The sequence below is a fragment of the Lethenteron reissneri genome, chromosome 23, assembly GCF_015708825.2.
Source record: "Lethenteron reissneri isolate LAM-NWPU_2019-01 chromosome 23, ASM1570882v1, whole genome shotgun sequence".
Classification (NCBI taxonomy): domain Eukaryota; kingdom Metazoa; phylum Chordata; class Hyperoartia; order Petromyzontiformes; family Petromyzontidae; genus Lethenteron; species Lethenteron reissneri.
In genome coordinates this window covers 22,536,425-22,548,470 of record NC_083801.1, presented here as the reverse complement: position 1 = coordinate 22,548,470, position 12,046 = coordinate 22,536,425, and the positions used below count along the sequence as shown (strand labels likewise).

The following is a 12,046-nucleotide window of genomic DNA, read 5'->3' as shown; positions in this document are numbered from 1 at the left end:
CCTCTATACCAGGCGAGGTAGTTAACTTCTTGCCACCGCGGTGCCCGAGAACAACACCGTAGTCTTCATGGGACCTTGTTTCCAGCATCAAAATGATGAAAAAAATAAGAATAGGCTTTATCCTTTCTGGCAATATTATCAGAGCATGTTTGTCTTTAAGTTTTTCCACAAGTACGTGTGGTTAATTTAGACTTGCTGCCTTGAAATAGGTATCTATTTGGTGTTTGAACATCTGAACACTCGTTTTAATACCGCTGTCTACTCCGCAGTTGGCCCAAGTAAAGTCAAAGTCAGTGAAGCACACGGAGGCGAAGCGGGGAGGGACCGAGAGATGCGCGCTTACTCTCGCAGCTCGGACACGGACACGGAGAGCTTGATGTGGTGACCCAGGAGGTAGAGGGCCGAGATGACGTCTCCCCACTGCACGAGCTCCCCGAGCGGGCCGCCCGAGAAGGCGCTCTCCGCGATCTTGAAGCCCGACTCCTTCGTCAGGAGGCCCAGGTGAACCAGAATCTGCCACAGGCGGGCATGGGGCGAGGAGCGGGTGACGCGACGGGAGGAAGCCAAGGTTCTCCCACGATCAGCGTGATTCCCCCATTTAGCATTGACCTGGGGTCGACTATAATTCCACGTGAACAATGTCAACTGAAACAACGTTTACAATCAAATTGTCACAATGCGATCGTAATTCATCACGAATTGCACAATTACCATTTACCCCAGGTCTGCAATCACATCACTCCCGACCCCGCGACCTGTTGTGCGAACAGGATATTCAACACAACTGCAGACACACAACGAGTCACCGGATGGATTGTAGTCGATTGTGTCCAGGAGCCAACACAGTCAAAACGTCGGCTGGCCTCATTAATGCGCAACAACAGCAACAATACCGTAGCAAAGAACGATGACATGTGGCTGCGAGTGTCGACCTCGTCGCCAATAGATAACGCCCACACGGCCACGGCTATCAACGAGACGACGCACAGACAGGGCTGCACACGTGCGGCAAGAGCCCCACGGCACTTTCGCCGCCGATTGACACCCCGAGCGCGCAGCTATGGATGACACAACGAGGCTGACAAGGTTGCTGGACAGCGGTCTCGGGGTAACGGCGCTGGTTGCGATGAAGCAGCGGCCTCGTTACCATCACGGGGGCCGGATGCCGTTTTGGCCCGACGGGGTAACCGGTGACGCGTTGCCTCATCGATCGAAGATTGATTTTTACACTCGCTTGCACTGAATAGTTCGCGTGTGAAAAATGTGTAGTGACGTAAATGGAGTCACTATGGCGTTTAGTGTCAGCGACTGTCACAATAGTGAAACTGTACGTCTTGAACCTCTCTCTAGCACCAGAGTAGGTATGGCATGGAAGTGGGCTTGAGGGGCACGTGATGCTCGGTCGAGAACCTTCTGGTGAGATCCAGAGGGGGGCGTGGCCAAAGGGGGAGTGAGGCCACGCCTCTCGGGAGCATAAAGGGGAGGTCCCGAGAGCAATCGCGGCTGTCTGCTGGAATGGAACCCTCGGTGCGACGTCTCTTCGGTTATCGGTCTTCGGTCGTCACGTTCGGCATCGTGGGTCAGGCAGTATGTTACTGACGGACCCAGTTATGTAGTTACCCTGTTGGGGTTCAGTTAGCCTGCTGTGACGTTTAAGTAGTAGCCCTGTTAGGGCCGTGTAATAAACGTGTTGCCTCCAAGTTCAAGTGTGTGCCTCCGTAGAACCCACTACAAATGTATTACATGTAGGCTAACGAAATGACTGGAGCAGTATAAATTAGAGAGGAGATGCGAGAAACAATAGAAATGAGATGGAAAAACAAGGTGAAGTAATTTCTAGTTGAACCGAATTGCGACCCAGATTCACTAATCGCTGCACAGGTGGCGTGTTAAGCATCTAATTGCAAGAGTGCTCTGCCAATTAATAGTCGTGCCTGCCAACTCAAGACACCCAAAGCCTTGTGGGCCCAGAGCCATTGAAAGAACTGGCACCGTGATTGCCACCATGCACAGCAGCAGCAGAAGCAGCAGCTGCATCAGCTCCAGTATCAGCAGAAGCCATAGCATCAGCTGCAACATCAGCAGTATGAGGTGCATCAGCATCAAGTTCCAACGGTATCAGCATTAGCAGGGTCAACTGTTCCAGCAGCACGAGCGGTAGCAGCAGCACCAGCAGCAGAGCCAGCAGCGGCGGTGGGAGCGCTGGTGGCGGCACTGGTGGCAGCGCAGCGAGCTGGAAGACGGACGCGCTCACCTTCTTGCGCGTCCGGCCCTGCAAGTCGTGCTCCTCCGAGAGCGAGCGGACGGCCGCGAGCCACGACTCCTCCATGCGCAGGATGCGCATCTTCATCCAGCGGAACTCCTCGCGTGACGCCATGCGGTGGAACAGCTGCTTGAAGTCGGTCTTCACCTCCGCCTGCGGAACGCACGTAAAGACAACGGGTTGCCGCGCACAGCAGACTGTTGGGGGACGTTGTTAGCGAGCACCTATTTAGGTCGCAGTGGCGAGATGTTAACCACCTCACCTGGTATACAGGTCGTGGGTTCGATCTAGACCCCCAACGCCTGTATATTTGGAGTTTGCATGTTCTCCCCGTGGTCGCGTGGATTTTTCTCCGGGACCTCTGGTTTTTCCCTCCACATTTAGAAACGAACGTGCAGAGTATTTGGCCCCGGGGCCAGCCCAGGATACGCTGGCGGGACGATGTCGCTCGGCTGGCCTGGGAATGCCTGGGAATTCCCCAGGAAGAGCTAGAACCTCGCCAGGACAAGCGGACTGAGAAACGAATGAACTACCGAAATTTCCACGTGATAAACCACTTCGTTGAGCTATCATTTGTGTCCAGGTCACTTCTGATAAAGAGCCATGTAGCTTAGAGGGACTTACTTGGTAAGATATAAATAGTTTAGATTTAGTTTATAGTTTATAGAGGAAAATTACGCAAGGCACCCCAAGCAGTGCTGTGTTCGAGTGTCGATTTTTACACACCGCAGCACGTACTCATTTACGGCCGAGTCGACCTAGGGGAGGGTACAGACCGGTTCAGATATCACTCGCCACTGATGCGAGCCATGGCCGAGAATTAAACTTGGGTCACCTGGTTCGTAGGGCAGTGTGCTAACCCACTGCACCACCGCTCCGCTCGCACACACGTACAATAAAGTCATAAACAAAGCCAATGCTCCTCTTTGAGCCGTGAACAAGAGATTGTTGGGGCAAGTGCTACAAGCCAACACCCATTAAGGTCAGCGCGGCACACAAAAATGAACATGGGGTCAGGTGGTGGTGTCATACTGGAACAGAGAGGTGGCAGGGTTAACCATTGCTCAGTCTTTAAATTATGTTCTTTTATTAACCTGGAACAATTTCCCCATTACCCCACAGGGTGACCCCGCTAGTTGTCCTCACTGATACTTGAGCGCAGTGCATGTGGTTAAATGTCTGCATTAGGGAGTTCAAGCCGGGCGATGGTACATAAGGGGTAGAGTGGTGGCGCGGTGATTGGTGTATTGTAATTTGACCCCGGTGATCCGAATTCGAATCTCGAGCACTGCCCATGGTGGTGAAGTATGGTCAAGCAATCCCAAATGACCGAAAGGTCGCGGGGGAGGCCTTTATCCAGCGATGAAATTGAGGACTGTACATTGTTACACAATCACTTTGCGCAAAGACTTCAGCGCCTGTGTTTATAAAATTAGCAGCAATTTTTTTAAGTGCTAAAAAGCATTATGGTTAACACCCTCTTGAGGCCTTGCAAGTGTGCATGACTGCATGTGCACAATCAGTTCCATTGCAAAACTTTACAAGGTGCACAGCAATCAAGCTGCATTTGAGGCACACGCGTTTATTTTAAACAGCCTTCGTACATTTTGCAACCCCGTTGACTGTTGCAAGCCAATAAAAAGCAGCCCAAATGTCGACGGTGAGTGTAGCCTCGCTGGGCTGCCTATCCTCACCAGGGGACCTTCAGGCTTGGCGACTTTTTTTCTCCAAGGAAGTTGAGGACACCACGTCTCCACCTGCAACGACAACGTTCATACGTTTATCATCTCTGCGGGCAAACCAAACAGGCCAAGGTACAGAAGGAGATAACGCAAAGCCGTTAAAGGTGACAGCTGTTATCGCTAGCATCTCGTGACCTCCTCTTGTTCTTTTATGAGGAAGTTGATTCCACATCGCAAGTTTATTATGTTTAACCAGGTGAGCACTCAAGAGACCAGGACAGAGTATCATTTATGGAGTGACCTGGGTCACTCGCTTGTCAGTAGAAAGCAACGATATCTGTGTACAACCCCACTTGAGTAATCTGCAGATAATATTTTTATTCGCAAAAGTTGGGATCCGGACACAGCCCCATAACGGTTGACTCTCGCGAATGACATCCGGGATCTTTAACATCCGCTGCGAAGCAGAGTGCGCGTAGTTTTTATTACAGCTGTGACACGCGCAGCAATAACCAGGGCGGCCGCTGAATTCCAAACGAGTGAACCTCCACAGCAAATGGCAAACACGCTACCTCTAGGCCGTGTCGCTGCACTACGTGCTAAAAAGACAATAGGAATATGTTAACATGTAGATTAGTAACTGGGCCGTGACAGCGTACAAGAATAAAAGTAAATATTGCAATATTTATGAAAGACTGATCGCTTCTGTTCCTCTCGGTGGGCAATGAAACAGCCTTGGCAAGGTCATCCTCGTGATATGAGGAACCAAGGTGTCTGTATAGTTTTACAGTTCCCCTATACGTGAGATGCATTTAAACAATGTGCAATTCACACGGGAGGGTACAAAAAGGTCTTTATATGTCTTTTCACATCCAGCGTGAGAACAAATATGCAGACAGGCCTGTGCAGATGCCGACGTTTTATTTTTGGTCTAAACTATTTACCTGCCCACTGCTTGCGATGACAGCTACATTTGCTGTTGGGTGCCAACTTAAGGTTGAACATTTTTCAAGATGACATTTGGAGGAGGAAAGCAATGGCACACGTCTAGAGCAGGCTGCGATGACAAAAACATTGGTAAAACCGTCTCGTTATTTGGAATACACGCAGGCAGCGGACAGCTGGACACCAAAAAACAGTGCACAGAGACGAAACGAGGGGACTTATTGTCGAATGTTAATAATAGAGAGTCAAAGCCAAGGCTAACGAAAACCTTATTTAAAAATAAGTAGGTGTTGCGCTGTTTTAAAAAAAGGATCAATGTCTATTTTACAAGGGCAATCAATCTTGGCGTTGGATTCAAGATGAAAGGATTTCGATTTATTTTATTACCGAGCTCGTTGATCAATAAGTTACGAAAAAAGGGAGAGAGAGAAAAAACAAAGCAGGCGTGGAAACCACGGCAGCCAGTAACTCCTCAGGGTAACGATTGAATGGGGCACTGACGCACGGAAGTGGCAACTGGAAGCGTGGTGGTGAAACATCGAGCAGCAGACAATAGGCGGCACAAACTCAAGTGTTGGAGGTGGAACTTGCAGGCTGGGGGGGGGGGCACCAGCAGCGGCCGGGCGGCATGAATAGTGGACACATTATCTGCGAGAGCTCGCAACAGAATTAACCAGGACTAGCGCGTTTTTAATTGCTGAGACAAAGAAAAATGCGGCGTCACCTTACGACAAACGCTGAGGACGCCCCGAGCTCCTCCAGAACAAACGCAGATGCAAGCTAAACGTGTGAGGGAAACGGAGCGAGGTTGCACGCGACGCGGAACGAGTCTGCAGCACATGGGCAAAACCACGTGGAGACGTGGTGAGCGGTGCGATGCCGTAAGGGAGGGGGGGGGTGGCGAGGTTGTGAGCGGCGGTGTCGATACGGAGCCATAGCACCGAGCCCCCGCGATGGACACACGGCAGTCCTCCGCATTCGCACATGCCGCCTCTGGGCGTCAATGGGAAGATGATCATGATAAAGATAACGGTGGGAATTACGATGACGATTCCAATGACTGTCTTGATGATGTTGAGGACAATGGGAGCTATGAACTACACCTTCGTGGTGGTGGTGGTGGTAATAATGGTGCACGTTTTGACTGAAGTCTGAATAATCAAAATTATGTATTTTATACCAAGGATGGCTTTGCTTACCTCTCTTCACATAAATAATGTGTTCCTTTTAACACAAACCAGACAGTCTATGACAAGCCCAAAAAAGAAAGGAATAAATGCAGTTGGTAGAATGTGAGAATGCACTGCCAATTATCCTTGATGGACTGGATAGGTGTAAAAACACTTAATTTACTGCGGAGAGCACACACCGACAAAACAACATTCCTACTATGAAACGTATGGATTTCATTAGACACGGTTCCTTGTGAAGCGTGCCTTTTGTTGTGTGGGAAAGGGGCAAGACTGCATGCAGGGATCCAATTATCCATGCAGCCACTCCTTTGCGGGCCGATGATTAAAACCCGCAATCACATAATAAGCATCAACACAAGTTTGCGTTCAGGGGCGAGAAATATCTCCGACACCAAATAAATTTAAGGAGACGTCAAATTATATTTTTTATTTATGTAAAATGTATAACTGTCTCCACAAAGTCAGTAATTTTCTTACATTCGAACCTGACTGCACAAAAAAATCCAATGCAGACAGTAAAATACAGGCACGCAACGTGTCTAGGATAAGTGCGCTTGTGTTTAAGGATCACTAACGCAGAAGAGATTAATGCGTCTCAAGACTGCACACCTTTTCACATGATAGTACAAGTGGCTATTTCTCATAACACTGCCATGTCTGTAGGCCAAAGGTACGAGCTGCTATTTTTGAGCACGCTGGGAAAAAAGCCACACACACACCCCCCCACACGCATTCTCATGGGTAATGCAATAACCATCCTACGATTGCACACTTTACACTCCCACTCACGACTATCAGAAAAAGCGCACGACATTCTGCCATGAAGCCCATATACAATACAGTCACCACAACCGACCTTAAGTCCCAGATATAAACTGTCCAAACAAACAAAAACGAACCAAATATTTTTCTCTTGAAAATCTCTAAATTGGTAACAATTATTTCTGCAGCCATGCTGATGAATATATTTACCTATTTGCGGTCCGTCTACTTTTTGAATGATCGCTCTCGGAAATAAACAATGGAAGCCAAGAAGCGAGCCGTGATCGTCACCGTCATTTTTCGTCGCTCTTCGACCTCGCCGTTTAACACTGAACGAGTCTTGAGGTAATTAGGAAAATGCAAATTTTGTTAAATAATTTAATTCATTAAGAGCGTGGGGTGGCTTACATTTGCGTTAACTGCCGTACAGTGAATTATTATCTCCTGGGGATGAAGGTGGTGTTGACACAAGCGTTGTAATTTAGAAGCACTGCGAGAGAGAAAGTGTTACCCCCATGCTTGGCACTATATTATATATACTATTTATATTCAGCTCTTTCTACAGCATCCTTTTCCACACGCGAATCAACCGACAGCGCGATGGCTGTGGGCTGATGCACACAATTCGTCAAAAAAAGTGTTCTTTGTAAATGATTTAGTGAGTCACCAGATCGTCCTCAAATCTCCACGACATTTAGCTGCCGGTTCTTCTCAACATTAATCAACCGTGATAAATCCACTGCTGGATGGAGGCCACCACAAATCGTCGCCATCTCTTCACTATCCAGCGCTGTATTCAACCACCACTAGCACCGACACGAGAGCTGATTTCACGAATGAGCCTCATCAACCTAATGGTCACTTAATTCAATGTAAAAAAAAAGTCAAAACAACTGTTTTTGGGGAGATGTTCTCTCTTGGCGGTCCTGAACTAATCACATAAATTACGGGGACCAGTCTAATCCATAAGATGACGTAATTTTCTGCAGCAGTAAAAAACTGAGACATGATACAGATGCAAGCATCTACTTTTAATCGATTAATCGTTGTTCGGCCTGGCGCGCGAGTTCAAACGCCGGGCCTCGGCAGTGTCGGTTCAACGCGAGAACGCAGCTGTGGGTCACATGGCCGCCGCACATCCTCATTTATTCGCGAGCGTAAGAATATATACTTTTTTACGTCTCGTTTGATCAAGAGGCCTGTGTTCAAGCCCTGGATCTCAGCATTGCCAGCTCAGCGCTCTGACTTCCGAACAGTCCACTTTAATCAAAGCTTCAGTGCACGCCTTGCGCAGAGTCAAAGCTCCTGCAACCGGCTGATCCGCAGGTGCAAGCGCAGTGCCAACAGAGGAGCTCGGCGAACGCCGACGGATGGATGGGCGGTGTGCACAATCGAATCAAGTGTGCCACAATCTATTATTTACGACATATGCTCATGTTACATTTGAATGCGAAGGGCAGATAAATGCATATAAGAGACATCTATCCATGGCAAACAATACAAGCCAAACGGTAAACACAGGACAGAAAATTATAGATTTGTTTTAATCGAGTCGTGATCCAGACTCCCGACATGTCATCGTATCATTGGGCTTCATTACAAACCTCCTCTCCAGAGCACGAGACGCTCGTTGTAACCATCTCTGCCCTACAAATTACATCATGGCGGTCGACGAGGTTTGAACGTTAGGATGGGGAAGGCCACGTCCCCGGGCCAGGCCGGGCCGAGCCGGGCCGAGCCGGGCCGAGCCGGCAAAAACTCCGCAGACCAGAGCTGACGCACCTCGCTCAGGTAGATGATGAAGGAGCACAGTGAGCCGTCGACGCCAAAGCTGCCGTAGCACGTGTCCGACTGCCACATGTCCTTCATCCACTGCCAACGGGAAGACACGGCACGGGGAGGTTGGCGACGGAAGCTCGCCGGAGAGGTAGGGAGACACGGGGGCGAGCTTTCGCCCGCTGGCCATCTCAATGCACCAGAATTTGACCGAGCGACAGAAGTGGAGGCGTCGATTTAATTGCCACAACACCGACAAACGCCCGGTGATGTGGGCCGTGTGTCATCGTCACGAGCGCACAGCGTTAAGATGATGCCAAAATTAAAAGTGTTAATGCATTTCGATTTAAAGCTTTCGTGACTGCAGGGATTCATCTTCTTGTTTCTTTCGGTAAAGTCACGTAGAAGGGAAGTAATAAAATAATAAAAATAAAACATAATAAAACAATTCTCACGACGTTTCGGCTACAACGCAAGCAGCCGTCTTCAGGTGAAGAATGAGACACTACCAAACTAGGAGCTTATATATAAGCTGCATTGGGGGTTGAAGAGCGCCTTAACAAAAAGAATGTGCATGTGAAGAGGGATTTAGCATATTCATGGAAAATGCGTAGGCGTTGGGCGGGGGGGTGTCAAAGTCATATTATGCCCATGCATTATGCAGGATCAGCAGCAACCAAGGGGGGTGCAGGGATTAGCAGTAACAAAGGAAAGGAATGTTAATGATATGTAGCTGCAGTTACTCAACAACCACGTAGAAAACTAAAGTATAAACTACATAAAAACTAAAGTATAAACTGCATCGCACCATCAGTATACTTACTATACTCTATAATAAGCTGAGTTACTAACAGCAAGTAATACATTACAATTTTACCTCGTAAAAATTCTATAATATGCTTCCATCTAAACCTTATTCTCTTACATCACACGAGCATATACCGTACTATATACTGCCATAGATAAACCCAACATTAAATTATATACTGTATTGCTGTAAACCAACCTATATCTTATACATTTAATATCACACTATGTATTATTCTACACACCCTAATGTGTATCGAAATGGTTTATTACGTCCTTCCAATGATTGCTGAGCCAGAATCCATCTTCTCGGTTAAAGTTGTCTCTGTGTTTGTATATGTGGATCGCCTCATGAACGAATCTCTCATGATAGCCAGATGGCTTGCAGAGAACCTCTGTCTTGGAGAAGTCAATATCATGTGAGCCCACTGAGTTGTAACAGTGATCTGCCACGGCTGAGGTGTTAGTCCTACCGTGTTTCAGGTCAGCTTTATGTTCACGGATGCGGTCCGAGACATGTCGTTTGGTTTCCCCAATGTAACTGCTACCACAGAGGCAACTTAGTTTGTAGACGCCAGGGTACTGTATGTCTGGAACCACATCTTTTACAGACGGTACCAGATCACGGATTTTATGTACTGTGTTGAATCGGACCTGGATCTTGTGTTTAATCAGGATTTTGGAGATCTTTTTTGTGACCCCAGCAATGTAGGGTAAGGTGATGGTCTTGAAAGGCTCCTCAACAGGATCCTTCTTGATGGTTGGAGTGATGGCTTTGCGGATTGTATAGTCGGAGTAACCATTTGCCAAACACGTACGCCAAGCTCTTAAGGCAAATGGTTACTCCGACTATACAATCCGCAAAGCCATCACTCCAACCATCAAGAAGGATCCTGTTGAGGAGCCTTTCAAGACCATCACCTTACCCTACATTGCTGGGGTCACAAAAAAGATCTCCAAAATCCTGATTAAACACAAGATCCAGGTCCGATTCAACACAGTACATAAAATCCGTGATCTGGTACCGTCTGTAAAAGATGTGGTTCCAGACATACAGTACCCTGGCGTCTACAAACTAAGTTGCCTCTGTGGTAGCAGTTACATTGGGGAAACCAAACGACATGTCTCGGACCGCATCCGTGAACATAAAGCTGACCTGAAACACGGTAGGACTAACACCTCAGCCGTGGCAGATCACTGTTACAACTCAGTGGGCTCACATGATATTGACTTCTCCAAGACAGAGGTTCTCTGCAAGCCATCTGGCTATCATGAGAGATTCGTTCATGAGGCGATCCACATATACAAACACAGAGACAACTTTAACCGAGAAGATGGATTCTGGCTCAGCAATCATTGGAAGGACGTAATAAACCATTTCGATACACATTAGGGTGTGTAGAATAATACATAGTGTGATATTAAATGTATAAGATATAGGTTGGTTTACAGCAATACAGTATATAATTTAATGTTGGGTTTATCTATGGCAGTATATAGTACGGTATATGCTCGTGTGATGTAAGAGAATAAGGTTTAGATGGAAGCATATTATAGAATTTTTACGAGGTAAAATTGTAATGTATTACTTGCTGTTAGTAACTCAGCTTATTATAGAGTATAGTAAGTATACTGATGGTGCGATGCAGTTTATACTTTAGTTTTTATGTAGTTTATACTTTAGTTTTCTACGTGGTTGTTGAGTAACTGCAGCTACATATCATTAACATTCCTTTCCTTTGTTACTGCTAATCCCTGCACCCCCCTTGGTTGCTGCTGATCCTGCATAATGCATGGGCATAATATGACTTTGACACCCCCCCGCCCAACGCCTACGCATTTTCCATGAATATGCTAAATCCCTCTTCACATGCACATTCTTTTTGTTAAGGCGCTCTTCAACCCCCAATGCAGCTTATATATAAGCTCCTAGTTTGGTAGTGTCTCATTCTTCACCTGAAGACGGCTGCTTGCGTTGTAGCCGAAACGTCGTGAGAATTGTTTTATTATGTTTTATTTTTATTATTTTATTACTTCCCTTCTACGTGACTTTACCGAAAGAAACAAGAAGATGTTAATGCATTGTTCGTGTGGCTGCATATTGCTGATAAATGTCAGTGTAAACTTTTACTCATTTTTATTCATTAGCAAATGGAAAAAACAAACAAAAGAGTTTATTATTAATATTATTGTGGTTGTGCCGAGGTGGGATTTTTTTTTTTGAGAGAATGAAGTGGAAGCTTTTTTGTGTGTTTCCTTCATTGTGTTGGTGCGTATTACAAGCAGCAGCCAATCAAGACACGCCAGCTACTGGAACTAAGGAAGCGTCACCACATAATCATGCAAGCGTGAACACAAAACCCAGCATTCAAAAATAGCTTTCTTTAAAATAATGGCACTTGCACAGACGCCGAAGGAAATTGGGAAGGCAGGGGGTACAAAGGGGGGTATGGTGATGAGCGGGGGAGGGGGGGGAAGCGGCGAGCTACATCATTTGCATACCTGGAGTTTGGTTTCGCAGTGTGGAAAGTCGTCCAAGGATTGCAGCTTGCACTCTTCCTGCACCCCGTTTATCAGGCCTATGCACGCACGCACACACAACACGCACACACAACACG

At 47.1% G+C, this 12,046-nt stretch overlaps 1 protein-coding gene across 2 annotated transcripts in view; it reads right to left on the bottom strand.

Moving 5' to 3' along the window:
- The window catches only part of MGAT5 (alpha-1,6-mannosylglycoprotein 6-beta-N-acetylglucosaminyltransferase), a 98,989-nt gene that overhangs the window by 28,568 nt on the left and 58,375 nt on the right, over positions 1-12,046 (bottom strand). For both annotated transcript variants that reach the window (XM_061557720.1, XM_061557719.1), the window contains exons 4-8: positions 11,931-12,007; positions 8,628-8,717; positions 3,958-4,020; positions 2,255-2,416; positions 344-513 (exon numbers count right to left, since the gene is read on the bottom strand). In XM_061557720.1, the coding sequence (XP_061413704.1) occupies positions 344-513; positions 2,255-2,416; positions 3,958-4,020; positions 8,628-8,717; positions 11,931-12,007 (562 nt within the window). The remainder of the gene's footprint in view (positions 1-343; positions 514-2,254; positions 2,417-3,957; positions 4,021-8,627; positions 8,718-11,930; positions 12,008-12,046) is intronic.